Consider the following 19,646-nt stretch of genomic DNA (forward strand, 5'->3'; position numbering starts at 1 on the left):
ATAGTGGGAGACAGCCATACTTTCTGCTTTGTCTCACATTGCCCAACAGTATAGCCTCTTACGATGTCACCTTGGTTTTCCTCTTAAATCCACTTCCTCTTTTACTTTATATGATACTTTTCTATGTTGTATGTTTTTCTTTTATGCCTCAAAACATTTTCCCTTCATCCGTCCTTTTATTTTACTTTCAAGGTAAGTTGATTATTACAAAAGCTGAAAAAAAAAAAAAGCTTTCTTGGGAGATTAAATGACATACTGATTATATATATATATACACATATATATGTGTGTATATATATATATATCATATGTGTGTATATGTGTATATATATATATGTGTATATGTGTGTGTATATATATATATATATATATATATATATATATATATAATACAAAGATTGTATATATCAGGCCAATATCTATGTAATTGTAGTTTCTGATTAGGCTTAAAGTATTAGGGAGATGTATTAGGCTTAAAGTGTTATACTCTTTTAAAAAAATGACTTCTTTCTGCTACTATTTTACTATCAAAAAAGGAGAAAGAACTTATTTTCTTGAATAATGGTAGTATGAGGAATTGTTATGTTTTTACTCTTGAATCAATGATGCTAGTTAAACCATATGTGTCTGATCCTTTTCTTGTATGTGTATATAATTAGTTTGGGGTCAAGTACTGGGTTGAAGATTGATTGATCTCATTTTCTTGACTTGTTCCAGCATGGGATATGAGCAAGAAATAAGCCTTTGTTGTTAAAAGCATCTGAAATGGTGACTGTTTTCTATAGCAGTAAAACCTGGAGAAAGCAGTCTAAATAGAAAAAATTAAACTGTTAACAGAGGTAACATTAACAAATGAAAATATTATGTAGTTATATTGGGTTTGGTTTCTTTGGTTATTCTGATTTGCTGATTATATGAAAGGCCAAGAAAGTATCTCCAAATCAAGGGAAAATCACGTGACAACATCAAAGCTTTAAAACAATGGCTGCACAATATATATAACTCGGTAGTAAGTGTTTTTTGCTAAGCAGTGACACCTGTACTCTCAAAGCAAAAACTGGAATTAAAACTTGTACAGAAAGATGTAATGTATCTGTTTTGCATGTTTTCCCGATGGCACGTCAAGCATGGTGAAAGCTGAGACAACCTACAACTTGTTACCAGGGATCATAAAGGATAGATACTGATGTGACAGCTTTTCTTGGCCTTTACTACTCCAACCACATGTGCATCTCATATTTTGTGATTTGAAAGTATGCCAAGGGGCAGAAAGCACATAAGGAACGTGTGATGACCTAACTCTTGAAATGTGGACAACAGGCCGCTAAAGTTGAATTCCTCAATAACCCTGCTGAAAAGTTGTGATCTGTTTGAAATCAGTCATGACAAGTACCTTGGGCTCTTCTCAAGTATTCTCTATGGGGGCCACAAGGTCACTGGTCCACATGGAAGAGTGCTGCTCAGCCTGACAGGGAGACCGGAGAAGAGTAAACCTTGTGTGTAGTCTCCTTTCTGCAAGGCCAGTGTTTTCAGAAACCAAAGCCTTAATTAGCTGTGAGGTAGAGAATAATTCCTACCTCTTTAAAATTTGTGACAGAAACAGAACTCATTATCCTCTTCCCAAAAGTCTTGACAAAGCCTTCTGTAGTACCTGTACATTTCCTTATGTGTTTCTCACCCTAAGGACTTAGAAAATAATGCTGAAATTTTAATAAAATAATTAGATTGGAACAATCACAAAACCAAAGAAAATGACGAAATGCCTAATTCAGATTGGTCTCTTAATGAATGTCCCTTTGGTATTTAGATATTAATTTTGCATTCTTCTGCATTTTAAAAATCTGCTTCAAAAATGTTTATAAAGCTAATTCCTCTGTGTGTTTTCTAAGGTAATGGAGGGCGGACCCACTGCCCTTTCTTTCTCAATAGGACTTGAGCTGGGCTGTACTTAGTGTAGTTCCCCTCCCAGTTACCATCATCAACTACTTGTCTTTTAATTATGCCATATATTGCCTTATTTTCAATAATAAGCACTTTAAAAACATTCTGCACTTTATTTTTCATCTTCAGAATCCTAGAAGCCCAAATTATTTCTGATTGTGATCATTTATGTCTGGTGTATTGCAGCAGCTTTAAGATTTTACTTTTTAAGTTTTTTTTTTTTTTTTTTAATGTTTACTACATTGAAGAACAATACTCTGTGTTCTGTATATATATTATATTTCTTAGGAAGTCTTAGGAAGTACATGCTATTAGCATTTCCATAGTAAGATGACAAAGGAGCCAGAGTAGAAAAAACTATAAATAAGCAAAACAAACTGCAATCCCGAGGTACAATGTCTTCTATACTTGGCCCTTGTATGCCTTATTTACCACAAACAACTTTTAAAAGCCATTTTTTAGGGGTGGCTTGGTGGCTCAGTGGGTTGAGTTTCTGACACTTAATTGTGGCTTAGGTCATGATCCCAGGGTCATGGGATCAAGCCCTGCATTGGGCTCCACGCTGAGAGTGAAGCCTGGTTCATATTCTCTCTCTCCCTCTCCCTCTCTCCCTCTCCCTCTCCCTCTCTCTCTCTCTCTCTCTCTCTCTCCCTCTCCCTCTCCCTCCCTCTCCCTCTCCCTCTCCCTCTCCCTCTCCCTCCCTCTCCCTCTCCCTCCCTCCCTCCCTCCCTCTCCCTCTCCCTCTCTCCCCCTCTCCCCCTCTCCCCCTCTCCCTTGCTTTCTCTCTCTCTCAAATAAAAAATAAAATTAAAAAAGACCATTTTTTTTAATGGAAAAGTACCTTTGTCCTTTACATTGCAAGTTGGGATTCATTTTAAAAATCTGTTTTTTTCAAACTCATGGTTTCTTGTTCCTGAGGAGCACCATGTCACCAAGACCTTTCTAAAACATTCCTATGACTGTGATACTTCCTATTTCAAATGTTATCAGTGTTCCCCTACTGATGACTCTCAAATTTCCCGCTAAGCATTCCATGGTCCTCACAATTATTTCACTGTCTACTATTACTGTCCAATACTCCTTTATAAGCATCATTTATTTACACCACTCAAATCTCCAGAGCCCCTGCCATATTCCTTCTTGCATCATCTCTGTCCTCAAATAGACTCAGGGGCCCTCGAGGGCAGGGGCTATATCTTACTTTCCTCTTCTCTCTCCATTTTTGATAGAGATTCCCAGAGAAAAATCAGTGAGCAAACAAAGGGCAAAGAGGAGAGAGAACAAAAATGAATAAAATTGTGTTCTTCTAATAAGTTAAGATGGTGAATTTAAGCCTGTTCAGTTCTCTATAGAAAGCTATTTAACCTGGGTTCCAGAGCCCTCAGGAAACACCCTGGGGCAGCTTTAGATGGTATCATAAAGACGAAAAAGAGAATAAAAAATCATGATAAAATCACTCTTCTATCTTTTTCTAACTCTTGCAGTTTTTGAAAATTTAATAACAAAGTAAGATGTGGTATTACAATGATGATAGAAAGATGATCATATCACAGGCTGTCAGAGCTCACAATACAATATAGGCACCAAGACATTATTTTTCAGCAGCATTAGTTAAGAACATACTACATGCAGAACATGTGTTAGCTATTGGGGCAAAACAGATAAATCAGATACAACTTCTTACTTGAAGGAATTTACAATCTGCCAGAGAGAAACAGACACATAAATTTAAAGAGGCCATGGAGTGTACAACAGGCAGCATTCCTAGGCCAATTTCATAGAAATATGTTCCATGTCCAAAGGCCACACACAGATGAGAGGTCAATTCTAGCCATAAGATATGGAATATCATAGAGGAGCATGAAAAATGTAAACACACACACACACACTCACATGAGTGATCAAGGAAAGGAGATAATTTCGTGGAAAACCATTTTTCCTAAGAAAGATGAAAAAACAGATGCCCATATAAATCTAACTAAACCAAAAAGAAAAAAAAGAAAAAGGAAAAAGTAATGGATTAGGGGAAAATGCTCACAGTATGTTATTTGTAGCTTTTGTTTGAAATGAAGAAGTAAAACATAAAAACTAACATTGCTATCTTGTTTTTGACCAAATGGAGAACTGTTCTTGCTATGGGCAAGAAGCAATAACATATATTATAAGAAATGTCTTGGAGTTTTGCCATACTGCCATTTTCAAAACAGTGCCTGAATTGATATGATTTCAGAAGCAATGAACTATCAGATCTTTTCTGTTCTCCCTTTTCAGATGATACAAATAACTTAAAAACTGGATTTTTTCTTTTGTTTTTGAAAAAGAATATGAATTACATAGAAAACTATTTTTAAAAAGTAAACATTACCCAAATTCAACCAATAATAGGTAACCATTTTTTTGTGTGTTTTGTTCACTGAAAAATCCTTTGGTGCCTAGGATATTGTTGGTATATAGGAGGTACTCAGTAAATATTTGTTGATAAATGGATACGAAGATTAGCAGTATTTTTGTTGTCTAAAAGGGAAAAATATGAGCCAATCAAGGGACAGACACCTGAGATTCTGGTTCTTATAGACTTCGGATATACTAGACTAGGGGTTATAATAAGAAATATGTGGAAAGAACTATTATCTCTTTTGCACTTAGGCATTACTAGGCTACTCATCTACTTAGCTCTATCCTGGTATATTATTTTAAAGTATCAGAAAATAAACTGTAAAACCATAGAGAAAAACTGAACACAAATATTTAATTGTGAACCAAAAATTTTATGATCAGCTCCTCAGTTACTGCATAGTATTAACAGATTTTCTATTATTCTTAATTTTGCTGCTAATGTGTAATTTTGTCTTCTCAATATCTTCATAGATATTTTAGAGATTTAGGGAGAATTTGTATCTGTGGTTGTGACTGATCCAATTTTAAACCAGTTTGTAAACAAAAATTCAAATAGGACCAGATTTAAATATATTGTACCTTATAGACCTAGTATAAGTGAACAATTAGTGCAAACATATCACTTTACAAACAAGAAAAATGTGACACAAAGACATAATGTCACTTGCTCAAAATCATACCTAGTTTCATTCATAAAGTCTGTACTTTTGGACCCAGTATTTCCACTTCTGTGTGTTAATCAGAGAAAACTAATGAGAAAGCATGTTTTTTTTTTTTTATCCTTGGAAAAAATAGTTAACAAAAGGATAAAGCAAAAAAACTAAATCACACATCTAATAATTGAATGATATATGGTTGATTAAATAAAGTAGGGAACAACACAGTGGAACGCTGGGCAACCATTAAGAATAAAAGCATCTAATTATATACATTGATATGGAATGATGTGCTGAATGTATTGAAAAATAAATATAAAGAGTGTCTATCATGTGATCTTATTTTAGTATATGATCATTTTCAAGTATATATTTGCATCAAGAAACTGAATGAACAGAAATAAAGTACAATAATGGTTGTTACTAGGAAATATGGACATTCTGAAAAAGTATTGCTAACTTTTATTTCTAAAATTAAAATTTATGGTCTAATAAAAATAATAACACAATGAAAATGTATTTAATATTGACATTGAGGAGTTCTTTTATTCTACTCTGAGAAGGTATTCTTTACATCATTTTCAAATACCGAAGTCTGTCCAAATGGACAAAGTTGACAAGATATCTTTTGGAGTACAGAAAACCTTGAATGATTTCTCAGAAAAAATCATAGTATGAAGAAAAGTTGGATAAAAAATGTAATGTGTACAAAAAACAAATATAGAATTTTCAAATCTTTGCTATTCTAACTACAATGTTGAGATTTCAGCCAAGAGCCACCTGCCAAAGACAGGAACTAGAGTTTGGGATATCCAAGAATACTTAAGCAAGTTACCTAAAATAAAACCATGTACACAGTGTTAGATCACCAAGATTTAAAAATAATAGCTAACAGTAAGTCTGGATCTGTAGTCATGGTCACACCCAAGCAGAAACAAAGGTCTGGTGGCTCTAAACACACATTTTCAGAATAAGTGTGCTCAGAAAATATCTCTTTCCTATGATGGTTTTTATATATACATGCTAGATTTATCTTCCTAAAGAAGAAAAAAATCTATGGTTTAGACTGGCCACTAGGCCACACCAAAAGTAACTGGAGGAAGGACTATATGAATCCAGGTAAGCATGACTCTAAAACCCATTTTCTTTCCACTTTATCTTGTAGAATCAACAGAACTTCCTTACTGTCTGTCTCACTTTGATAGTGATGGTACCAGCCAACAAATGTACCATCAATACAGAAGACCCATGTGAGCAGAATAAGGATTTGAATATGCATTCAAAATCCAGACAACAGAAGAGTTCTTTTTTATTATTTTATAATTTTTAATATTTATCTTTGAGAGACAGAGACAGAGCATAAGTGGGGGAGGGGCAGAGAGAGAGAGAAAGAGAGAGAAAGACAGAATCCAAAGCAGGCTCTAGGCTCTCAGCTGTCAGCACAGAGCCTGACACGGGACTCGAACCTATGAACTGTGAGATCATGACCTGAGCTGAAGTTGGAAACTTCACTGCCTCAGCCACCCAGGCACCCCAGGAAGAAGATTTCTAAAGGGAGTAATTCCTGACTTCTTCATTGTCTTATATTTTTCTTGAGTCCTTAAACACTGGTTATTTATACCCAGGAGAAGTTTTTTAGTACATTTCAATATCTTCCTAGTCTTCAGTGGGATGGGTCTGCTGTGGAGCCTAGCTCTGAAAGCTAGAAGTCTGAGATCAAGGTGTTGGCATGTTTGGTTTCTTCTAACGCCTCTCTCCTTAGCTTGTAGAGACCATTTTCTTCCTGTCTTCACATGATTTCCTCCTCTGTGTGCCTGTATCCTAATATCCTCTGCTTATAAAGACACCAGCCATATAGAATCCATCTCTCTGTGCATGTGTGTATCTCTATGTCCTAATCTCTTCCTACAGGGACACAAGTCATACTGGATTAGGGCCACCCCAAGGACCCTGTTTTAATTTAACCACATCTTTAAAGCCCCTTTCTCCAAATACAGTCTCATTGTGAGGTACTGAGGCTTAGAGCTTCAACACCTGAATTTGGAAGGGACACAGTCCAGCTCATAACAGTAACAAAGAGCAAAATTTACAATTTTATGTGACAACTTGACGGGGCTAAGAGATGCTCAGCTGGTAAAACATTATTTCTGGGTGTGTCTGTGAAGGTGTCCCAGGAAGAGATTAGCATTTTAATTGGTAAATTGAGTCAGATCTCCCTTAACCATGAGGGTGGGCATCATACAATCTGCTGAATGTCTGAATAGAACAAAATGGCACAGGAAAGGCAAATACACTATCCCTGCTTGAGCTGAGACATCCATTTTTTTCCTGCCCTCAGACATCAACACGTGGTTTCAGGATGGAAAATCAGGATGGTTCTTCTGTCACGTGTTTCAGATAGGAAACAGCTAAAAACCTTCCTTGAAAGAGGAAAGGGTCTGAAAGTAAGGTGTTGTTTGTTGAGAACAGAACACATCATACATGGCAAATTGGGAAGAGAGAAGACTAGAGAGATATTGTTGGACTCGGACTTATATCATCAGCTACCTTGTTTCTCAGGCCTTTGGATTTCGATTGAATTATATTACACCAGTGAATTTCCTGGTTCTCTCTCTCTCTTTTCTTTCTCTTCTCTCTCTCTAGAATACATAAAAATATTTCAAAATATATATAAAATATATGTATATGACTTTTATTCTACTCTTTGACACATACACACACACACCTTTTGGTTCTGCTTCCAACTAATGATATAATTATATATAAACATATATAATATTTAATATATAAATATATACTACATGTTATAAAATACTTTTTTCCTCACTAAATTTTGATTCTTCCCTTTTGAGAAATTCAGTTAAGCCGAATCAATTAAGATTTATTATTCACTACCATATGCACAAACAGATGATATCTGAGTTGAGACTAGTGGGATAATAAGAGGTAAGCAGAAAAAAAGGAGAAGCATTTCAGTTCAATGAACTGAGTGAAGACACGTAAGAGAGGAATGGTCCTGTGGTTATGGGGCAAGGCTGTATGTATGCTTGCGTCTATATAAGTATAGGAGTAGCGGTAGGAGAAGTAGAGTAGCTATAAACATGATTTTATTGGAAGATGAAATGTACTGTAAATACTGCTGGAAGATAATGCTGTGGAAGTAAGTCTATGTTTTAAAGAAAGTTAAACCCAATACAAATAAAAGTCTGACCCTAGCAAGATATCTTAGAGGTAGAAGGACATAGTTAACTTGATACTGAATTGAACACTTTTTCACATTATTGATAATTTCTAATCCTCACAACAAAATTTATATAGTATTGTCAAAATAGCACACATTAGATTTTTTAAATTTGGTTTTTAACATTATGCGATATACTTACTTTAAAAAATATCAATACTCTCTCCAAATATGCATAAAAAAATCCTAGATCTTATTTTTGTGTAGGCTTTTCTGTGGAGTTTTCTTTTTCCTCCACACATAGTAATAAGTGAAAATGGCCATCAAGAGACAAAAGTGAAGGCTTTCAAAAAACAAATCTATTCCTTAAATTGAAGGATACAGTAATAAAATTTCTATGTGGAAAAAAAAAACCTGTCACCTTCATAGATCTGAATACTTCATATAGACTTTCCAAATGTGTGTAAATTCTGCACATTCAAATAGTTTTCCACTCTACGAAAAAAAGAAAAATGTACTACCAACCAAACTAAAGCAAGCACTATATCTTATCTCTTAAAGCAATTTTTGTTTCCTGTAAGGCTTTTAGATGAAATAGTACATACTAGCTTTTCATTAAAGGTACATGACCGCTTCCAATTGAAATCTGAGGCTGAAATCTGTGTTTCCAAAAAGCTCCCCTTATAAGAAGAATCGACTACTAGAAAGATATCCAGAGGGCTTAATATTCTCCTGTCATATAGAGATTTCAAAACATCTCCCTTAATGCCCATCCAATGGCAAAATCCAATAAGCCATTTAAAATTCTCATCCTCCTTAAACTTTCTGGAGTTGACATATATTCTTCCTTCCTTCCTTCCTTCCTTCCTTTCTTTTTTTGAGTTGATATTCTTTGACACTCTCTACTCCTTTGACTTGGAGGATTCTACTCTTTGACGAGTTCCCTCCAATTTCCATTTCTTCTCATTTACTTTTGTTGATTCCTCTATAACACAGTATCAAACAGTGATACTTCCTAGAATCCATCCTTAATCCTCTATTCTTCATTTTGTAAACCCACTCTTGTGTCATGGCATAAAATGTACCTCGCCAATTGGCCACAACATATCTCTCTAGTCTTCTCTCTTCCCAATTTGCTGTGTAGGATGTGCTCTGTTCTCAACAAACATTGCCTTACTTTCAGAACTTTTCCTCTTTAAGGAAGCTTTTCAGCCATTTCCTATCTGTAAAACTATTACACATTTTTTCCCCATAATACTGTGAAAATATCACTTCATCTATAAAGCTTTTCTCTCTTCTACAAGTAATCATGAAATGATCTCTATTGAAATGTTTTCCCACAACACTTTAGTCATATTTCTTTTTTTTTTCTTTTTTGTTTAAAATTTTTATTGACATTCCAGTTAACATGTAGTATAATATTTGCTTCAGTAGAAGTTAGAAATTCGTCACTTACGTAAACACTCAGTGCTCATCACAAGTACCCTCCTTAATCTCCATCATCTATTTAATTATTACAATTGTCAAATAGGATTTTAAGTTTTGTAAACCCATTCATCTACCAAAATAAAGTTTAAGCTCTTCAAAGGTAAAAACCATGTTGAAGTTACTACAACATAAAGCAGTACAGCATAAGAGTTATAACCAAGGTATGAATTTTAGAATCAAAGTATGGTTTGAGTTTCAGGTATCCACTGGTTCCTAGCATGTAACATCAGTGTTACCATCTGTGAAATGGGGATAGTAATTACATGATGATGATAATAATGATAATCACAATAATAACAATAGCATAATATTCTAGCTTCACATAAAATATATAAAGCGCTTAACACAGTGCTTGGCAGAAAATATTTGCTAAGTTGGTTAGCTGTTATTAATTATCCTTCCAAATTTACACAGGGTCTCATTCATCACAGGTTATCAATAAACATTTGGTGAAGAATTAATGAATGGATGATAGCAGAATATCATTACCTATATTTTGCTTCTTTTATACCTTAAGTTTTTTTGAGAGATTCAGTAAGCATTACTGCTACCATCAGAATAAATCTTAGATAGTAAAAAACCAAGGCACAGACAGAATTTCCATAAAACCAAATGTAGACAAAGATACACAAAAGTAAAATATTTTTCTTATAAACCTTTCCATTAATGTATTTTTTTCCTTGCTGTGTTTATGAAATAGTCTTATAGGTGAATAAGTCTTATAGACCTTAACAGGTCAGGTGCCTCTGATGAAACTTGGTAAGAGTAAAAAATGGAACAGAACATTATTGTGAGCTGCTGTGCCCATGAGTGATATTGATTCTAGGGACACTGGAGCATTCTCAGGGCAGGCATGTTCTAGGCCCATTTATAGGGAGGAAGGAGGGTGAGTCTGAAATGTTATTTGTACTTTTCCTGGACATAGTGCAAGAGAGACAAGACAAATGAAGACTCGGCCCCAGAACAGGCATTACCGGTATCCTAGAAATGAAGTAACATGAGTACCTAGATCAATGCTTGGTCAAGGCTCACTCTGGACTTATTAATTCTGAAATATCCATGAATCTCCTGACCTTGCTCTTCTTCCTTCCAGTTGCACTGTCCAGGTTGAAACTCTCATCACTTTTCTCCTCAAGGATTTCCAAATCTTCTATGGGGTCTCTGCAGCTGATCTCCAGTGCTCTCCCCCACATGCCAATGAGCATCACCTTCAAAAGCCAATTCCTTTAGCTCAAGCCTCTGCCTCAAATCTCTTTGGCTACTCATTCCTTTTGGGGTCCTATGTAATCCCCTAACTTTGACATAAATAGGATCCCAACTCATCTTTCCAGTTTTGTGTCCTCAATCCCCTCTCCTTCCCAACTACAGTCACCCTTCATTCTAGCTATGTTCAACCACTCACAGCTCCCCAAATAGGCCATTAAGTCTCACAACCATGTCTTTACTTATGTTATTCTTTCTTTTCAGAATGCTATTCCCAACCTTACTGAATTTCATGAACTACAAGAACCACAAAAGATTGCCTTTTTCTGTAAAGCTTTCATTTCTCATTGTGAACAAATCACTTGCCCTGCTAAGAGTCCATTGCCCTCTCTTTTTCCTGTGGCCACGCCTACATTATTAAAGGTTAATTAGCTGTTTATGACATTTTAACCCCAATAATTAATGAGCTCCTTAATGATGGGGGCTAAATTTCATTCATCTTCACTTGTCTAGGATTTAGCATACTTTCGGGGTCTATTAATATTTGCTGAATGACTGAAGAAATTTAGGATGGATCCAGGTAGAGGCAGAACTGAACAAGAGTCTCCTCTTGTCTTCATGTGCACAAGGTACAAACCTGAGTATGAGCTGAGGAGTGCGTCAATGCCTCAACAGATCCGTCTATATGCATTTTGTAGACTAAAATTTAAAGAGATATTTTTGGATGTAGTTTACATAGGGATATTAGTTTAACATATTCAAATATCTTCAGGAAAAAAGAAAGAATACCATTTTTCCCTATGTGATTACTTCAGTCATTTCCCATATTTTTGGACTATAATCTAAAGAATAACATTTTCTTGAATAACAAAATAGATCTTTGTGAACACAACTATAGAGTTCTGATAATGAAATAACTGAGTGTCAATACACTTGTGCTTAAAGACCATTTCTAAGTACACTTTGACACCACCATGGAGCTATTAGATACCAATCACAGCCTCTGTTTATGACATTGAGTATTAAAGGCGATCACGGATATGATCTATCTTTAAAGCTCAAGTGAAAAATGCAAAAATAACTTCCATTGTGATGAACATTGACCCCAAAGGTGGTCTCTGAAATTTCTCGGAGGAAATGAGTTTATTTTTTTATTGACAAATTGAGTCAGGAAAAAAAAAAAGATTTAAACTATGAGGAAACAAAATTTTTACCACATACCTATTTCTTCTGTAAGTGTAATTGTTCTCAGTAAAATTTTGGGAAACAAAATAATGTATTGGTTCATCAGTACTTGAAATTAAAAGTCAGTTACTAAACAAAAGCCACCATTCCAAATATAGTATAGACTATAGCAATAGAGTCTAAGAACACCTGCTTCTGCACTTCTCTAATTAAAAGCCACTATTCTAGCAAATGTGTTTTCATTAGACAGTTCCATGAGCTTTCTCATTCCCTCCATTATATTTCTAGACACTCTAGCTGACTGTGGTGCATACACTTGTTGGTGAGCGAAGCAAAGGTTAAGTGTGTGTGTGACACAGATGAGCCCCGAGATTAAGTATACACTGTGAAATGCATGTGGATGTTCATGATTTAAACCAATGAACTGTGGCCTGAAATGATGTCACACGAAGCGCAGTGGTAAGTGGAAGGTTAAACCTACTTGCATCTCGGCTCATTAAACGCAGTTAAAGTGCAAATCCCCTCATTCTGACAGTAGTGATCACAAGGGTTCTCTTTCTGGTCACAGCGCTGACTTTTAAACCCCACAGAGCATCTGCAGAATTTCAGTAAAATACAGCTAAATAAAGCAGCTGACTTTTTTTCTAAATATGTTTCAAGTTCATTTCATACAGAGATAGTAACATATGAATCAAACTTTGTCAAGTAAGTCCATTTCTCTCTCATTCACACTCATCACATGCTACTCTGACAAGGTGGGGACAGATCGTGGATATGGATCATATGTGGGCATTATCCTTCTAGTCAAGCAGTGATCAAAGAAAACTCAAAATAGAAACCACATAAGTGAAATGGTTTTATTTCAAGTTGTCCATTCTGGACTGTCAGGTATTTAAGAGGGAAAATATTAAATTCTAGATTTTTCTCACGAGCAGAGAATCTCCCAATACTTTCTAAATGTTCAGAAACCCAGATTCAAGTTAATGTACTCCAAAGGAGACAGGGGCTTAATAGGTTTACATAATACAACACTCTAAACCTGATATAAATATCAAATAACATCATTATACATTTGAAAAAATACCACAGTTTCTTTTTAAAAGGATAGCTGTAAATACCAAGTATACATAAATATGATTATGTCTGGGTTTCACATATCTAAATAAGGTCAATGAAATTAGAATAATTTTACCTGGCATTTCCAAGTTCAAAGATCTATGAATGTCTTCAATGGGTATGATGCTAAGAACTGAATGAGCTCTTCCTTATGAAATCACTAGCAAATTGATGAAGGAGGAGATTCTGTAGCACATGAGCCAATGAGGGACAATACTTGATCAGAGATGTCCGTGAAACATTCATTTAAAATGTATTACTCCAAGAGAGGAGAACAATAGAGGAAGGATTCCATGTACATACAAAGTCATACTATAACAAGCCCACAAAGTTATATAATACTCACAGACACACAGGTACATTTGTCTCAGGGTCCAGCTGGCATGTGCCACCATTGTAACAGTAGCCATCACATAACTGACAGCTAGAGGCAATCTTTCCATTAGTGCAGCTGCAGCAACAAAGGAAAAAAGAAACCTCATTGTTAGTGGCATCATTATTGTCGAAAGCTGACATAAACTCTCTGCAGATAAGAATATTCATCATAGAGAAGTAATGGAGTGTGCCTGGCTAAAAGTAAGTTTTCAGAAAGACAGATTTCCTGGAGGCAAAGATTTTTTTTTTAACAAAATGATAACAATTTTTTTTTCTTTTGGTAATTTTTAAATTTTCAACCCACTTGCTTAATATAAAATTTTAATATAGTTAGAGATATGTGTAAAAAAATAGGCTCTAATGTCTATCACTTACACTGCAGGGAGACATCAGCATTTGTATCTTATTCCCTTTTCATTTAACTAGGGTTTGGTGACATCAGTGTGAATTACAAACCCCATGATCAAATATTCTGGAAGCAAATGCTTCAGCTATCTGTTGTAAACTGGAAAATCTGGTCCAAAAACACTGTTAAGAGTTTCAGATTCCAGATTTTGTAAGAAAGTATAAGATTATCCGGTAGTCGCCTTTTCTCTTCGATTATGTACTGTAATTAAAGTCAATGTTTTTATTCTAACACACACACACACACACACACACACACACACACACAAGATCATGGGTAGTTCGTTGTAAAAATAGAAATGTTATAGGAACAATACATAATTTGGCAATAGGGTAAGGAGGTAGGTTTTCTTATGGAAGGATTCTAATTTACAGCACATTATCTGAGATAAGAATAAACACCATGGTTTATGCTACATGGAAAACAAAAACAAACAAACAAAAAAACCCAAGCTCAGTTAAAATAGGAAAAATACAGAAATTTCTTATTTGCTGTGTTATATTTTTATCTAAATAAATACTACTAGATTGGACACTGAAAATTGTTGGGGGAACAGACAAAAGTGCACAGTCATTCCAAATTATCATCAGGTCTCTTGAATGAGAAGTAGGGTAATAGATTCATACAAGCCTTGGCCCAAATCAGAATTACAACAGATCGTGCCACTATTCTGATTATAAGACCATGTTGGCACTAGGTGCTATGAAGCAATCAGTGGTGTCACAATAAATCTGGACATAAGCATGACACATAAATCAGGTTGCAATATCACTGATCACTTTGACAGTCTCCACGATGGATTTCTATTGTGTTACACCCATCAAAGAGTATCCATCTATCCATCGGTTGGATGCCTGAAATGATTACTTGGTGGTCCTGGTTAATTTATTCTGTGAATATTTATTTTATGGCGTGTAGGTGATAAGGATGCAGGAAATACACCACACAGCTTATTACTTTCCCAGGTGTTTAATTTAAAGATGTTTTTTTAAGAGCCTAGATTTTAAAATCACATTTCTTTTCAAGATGAACAGAAGCAATGAGTCAACTATGTACTGGATATAAAATGGAAATATGTGAATGTAGAACCAAACATGGAGAGGAAGCAGTTTAAAGTTTACAAGACTTAACAGAGAATGCCTTTATAATCTATAGGCATGTAAATATGGACACTAAGTGAGTCAAGTATACATTTAACAGTATTGGTATCTGATAGGTTTAACGGATCTGGGAGAATGTTCCTTGCCCTCCATCTCAGCCTCATTGAAAATCAAAGAGCAGAAAGTTACAGTTTCTGTTCTATCAAAAGGACAATGTCAAAGTGAAAAAATAGCTCATTATCCATTAAAGAATTTCTGAGAAAAAAAGATAACTATACACCAAATATCAGCTTTTAAAGATAAAAATATCCTACTCATTGCTTTTAAACTCCTTCTAACAAGAGTTATAAAAGATGTTGCCTTTCTCTTTCTAAAGGTTTTGTTTGAATCCTAAATTGAAGACAGAAATTTGTATATATTTCAAATATAAACTAAAAATTACTCAAATCATTATAATGCATCAGAGTTCAGCTCATATTTTAACATGGGTTTTCATCATTTTATTTCTTAGAGGCAAGTGACACACACACACACACAGAGTTTGTGATACATCACTTTCCAAAAGTTAATTACCAGTTGTCCAGTACAGAGAAAAAATTCCCATAACAATGGACATTGCAAAGGTATTATTTAGGCTATTCAAAATTATGATCGAGTCTTTCTTCATCAATATTTACTTAGATTTCCACATAAGAGAAAAATATACAATTAGCTCCATTTTTAAAGAATATACTTATTATCCTTGACAGAGTGTCTATTGTAGTTGACAGCTCATAGACTGTGTGTTAGAAACACACCTATTTGGAATCACATGAATACATGGAGGCTTCAATTTTCCTATTTATGTAAAAGATTTACTTTAACTCAGTTGTGGCTTTGTTTTGGTATCAGTTATTTAGCTGTGTGACAGAAATTCTAGCACCACTGTAAACTTCATTTAATGCCAAGAAGAAAAGTATCATAAAAATGAAAACAAACTTGTCTAATAAGTTTCAGACTACCAAATCTTGTTTGTATTATCATGCTTAGATGTTATGCAGCCTATAATGACCAAATATTATACTCCTGGTTTTAAACTTCCACTGTCTGCTTGTTGTCAGTAACTCTTATTTATCCATCTGACACATACTTTTCCAAAAGGATCTTTTATGAGTCAAGAACTACAATGTTGGATCTCCACAGCCAAGTCAGGATATGAGGCTCTGGTGTTTCTAGCTTGGTGAAGTCAATTTCCTCTGTATAGTAGGCTGTACTGAGAGCCTAAAGAGTCTGCCCTTCTTTCTTCACATGGACCTCCCCCTTGTAATGGAAATGGTGTGTGTATCTCTTCTTGAGCTTTTTCAAGGTAAAGTGGGAAGGAAATTGCAACTCATATCCTGTCTTAGATAAGAGTCTATTATTTCCTGTGTGAATGGAATGGAGTTGTAAGCAAGACCCTAGAGTGCTTTTTTTAAAAAAAATATTTTTAATGTCTTTATTTATTTTTGAGAGACAGAGAGTGAGCAGGGAAGGGGCAGAGAGAGAGAGAGAGGGAGAATCTGAAGCAGGCTCCAGGCCTCTGAGCTGTCAGCACAGATCCTGACATGGGGCTCAAACTCACAAGCTGTGAGATCATGACCTGAGCTGAAGTCAGATGCTTAACCAACTGAGCCACCCAGACTCCCCTAGAGTGCATTTCTGATGCAGTGCGCTGGACATTAAGAAAAACGTACACCCGCTAATGGAAACAAAGTTCTGTCATGATAAAGTTTCATCACAAAGAGCTGATGAGCTTAGTGAGCAAACATGATTTTGGTAGTTTATATGAAAATGCATTTGCTTTTATATACTTATCAAAGGCACATATTTATAATTAGTCATATTTTCAATTACTTTACTTAAAAAATAATGTACTTTCAAATGACCCAATTTGAGGGTTTGAGTAAATGTCATTCATAATTATAACACAAATCATTAGAGTAAATTCTAAAATGAGAGTAAATAAAAAAGAAAAAAACTGTCGCTGTCTGTAATAAAATTTTATTGGGCCTTGTTTGGCAGAGCGACATAACTCAGGGCTGGCACCCTCGCAGAGCTGTCTCGGTGGAAGCCACAGCATGAACACTTTACAGCACGCTTTCCATCTCATATTCTCATTTATTATACTCCTAACCAAGGCAAGCGATAGAGTCCAGTGCTTTAAAGGCTCTTCTTTTAAGAGGTTGTTGAAAGAAGCTCAGAGTAAGGACTGATCTTTAACCTCAGTGGCATAAACTTGTTTCACGATAGAAACTGAATGGCATTGCCCTTTAGCTGCCATGATCTCTTTTCTTTTCTTTTTTAATTTTTTTTAGTGTTTATTCCTTGAGAGAGAGAGAGAGAGAGAGAGAGAGAGAGAGAACGAACCAGGGAGGGGCAGAGAGAGAGGAGACACAGAATCTGAAGCAGGCTCCAGGCTCTGAGCTGTTATGATAGTACAGAGCCCTATCCGGTGCCCGAACCCACCGACCGTGATATCATGACCTGAGCTGAAGTTGGATGCTTAACTGACTGAGTCACCCAGGCGCCCCTCTTTCTCTCTTCCTTTCTTCCTTTCCTTCTTCCCTTCTTTCTTTTCTTCTTTCTTTCTTTCTTTCTTTCTTTCTCCTTTCTTTTTCTCTTTCTTTCTTTCTTTCCTTTCTTCTTCCTTCCTTCCTTCCTTCCTTTCTCTCTCTCTTTCTTTTCTTCTTTTTTTTTAAATTCTGTTTTCCATTCTCTTGATCTTAAAGCCAAAGGGCAAAAGGCAATGTAACCAAAGTCTAACTTGGAAATTTTTATTATAGTTGCCTCTTAGGGAACATTATTACTTCTACTTATTTTGGACTATAATGTTTAAAGTCAAATTAAAAACCTAAATTAAAAAATGTATTTCCATTAGACAAGTCTTTTGTTCCTCCCCCACAGGCACATTTTCTAACAACAGAAAAGTAAACACTTACTATAAATGATAATAATGAAACAAAAGTCTCAGCTCTTCTAATTTAGGGATACTGCATATAGATTTTTCAAGGTATGTTGCATCTCACTATTTCTTGCTTACTATTAGGAATATTCTATATATATAATAATCTGACCACATCATTACATGAGTACATGATGAATTCTCATGTTCCCCAGCTGCACAAAATAGGCGTTGAATAAGTTCAGTCAATTGGGATGAACTGAATTTTATCTACAACCAAAAACAAACAAACAAACAAACAAAGATGAAATGATCACTAAAAGAATTTTAGGATAAAAATAATTTACATTCTTTTCATGTTTATTGTTGAACTGCTACATCCTTTTGGGTTCAAATGCTTTTATAATTAAGCTGGATGTTCACTTACTTGCAAAATATATCTTCACTGTCTTTATTTATAATGCAGTGCCCCCCATGGCACCTTATACATTTGTCAATCTCACATTTTGGTCCTTCATAGCGTGTTGGACAGACACATTCAACACTTCCATCATCCCTGATGGTACAGGATTCAGAATTCACACAGTAGTGGTGACAAACATCTAGGAAGAACGCACACCAGAGAAAAAGAAATTATACTATATGATTTTTTTCAGTCACAATACATGTTGCCATTTCATTTAATATTTAAAAACAGTCAATTCTTAAAGAAATACAAAAATAAGTAAATTAATGAAAACATCTAAATATAAAAAATGGTTAATAATAAGTAGATTAGCTTACAAAATCACTTTGTAATTACATGTAACTAGAATTCTTTAATAATGCTATTGATTTCTCTTTTTGCCAGCCACACACCATTTCATCTGGCTAAAAAAAAAAAATGTTGAGTTATACTGATATAATGCTAACTGAGAAACTCTTTTGGTTCTGAATGTTAAAGTTTAAGCTAACAAGTTTCCTTCATTTCCTTCTAATGGGCACTATAACTATTCTGAAATGAGCAGAAATACTCAAGATTTCTTTAAGCATCATTTGTTGTTTCCTTTCCTTGTACTTCTTTTCATCTCGAGAACAGAGTAGTGTCTGGTGGGTGGGGGACCCAGCCTCTGCATCAGCCCTTTGTGTGGTGTGAAGAAGTCACCCTCTACACACAGCAGAACAGGCCCAGTATTTTCGAATGCCCTGGCAGGTGAGCAAACACAGAGATGTGCCTCTCATGGAACATCAAGAGAAAAGTGAACTGGGAAACTGATCCATCATGGGTAAGGAGTAAACAGAAGTTTAGGCTATTGTTTCCTTCCTCGTTTAGAGCCTGACTTCCCAGTCAGAGGGAAAACCTCAACAGAGTGTGAGGCTTTTGTTTTAAAACATCTTTCCTAATGAACATTATAGATAATTTTCTCAACTACAAAAGAAGATTTCTTCAAATATTGCTATACCTAGTGTATGTAATAAAACAAAAACAATTTAATGATACAATAACCAATCTATCTTTGTAACTAGACATTCTGCCTCAGTCTTTTGAAAAGCAAGTATTTATGTGTGTTTATATGTGAATATAATTTATAACATTCAAAATATTGAAATTCATAATACAATAATCTTAGGCAAAAGAACTTGATTAGATCTACCTCACACTTTGTGTTTAGAAGCTGCAATTTCCTTTTAGCTATCT

At 35.1% G+C, this 19,646-nt stretch overlaps 1 protein-coding gene across 1 annotated transcript in view; it reads right to left on the reverse strand.

Moving 5' to 3' along the window:
* The window catches only part of LRP1B (LDL receptor related protein 1B), a 1,882,572-nt gene that overhangs the window by 23,198 nt on the left and 1,839,728 nt on the right, over positions 1 to 19,646 (reverse strand). The window contains exons 85-87 of the mRNA XM_042948663.1: positions 18,396 to 18,570; positions 13,514 to 13,618; positions 12,533 to 12,646 (exon numbers count right to left, since the gene is read on the reverse strand). Of these exons, the coding sequence (XP_042804597.1) occupies positions 12,533 to 12,646; positions 13,514 to 13,618; positions 18,396 to 18,570 (394 nt within the window). The remainder of the gene's footprint in view (positions 1 to 12,532; positions 12,647 to 13,513; positions 13,619 to 18,395; positions 18,571 to 19,646) is intronic.

Source organism: Panthera leo, chromosome C1, assembly GCF_018350215.1.
Source record: "Panthera leo isolate Ple1 chromosome C1, P.leo_Ple1_pat1.1, whole genome shotgun sequence".
Lineage (NCBI taxonomy): Eukaryota > Metazoa > Chordata > Mammalia > Carnivora > Felidae > Panthera > Panthera leo.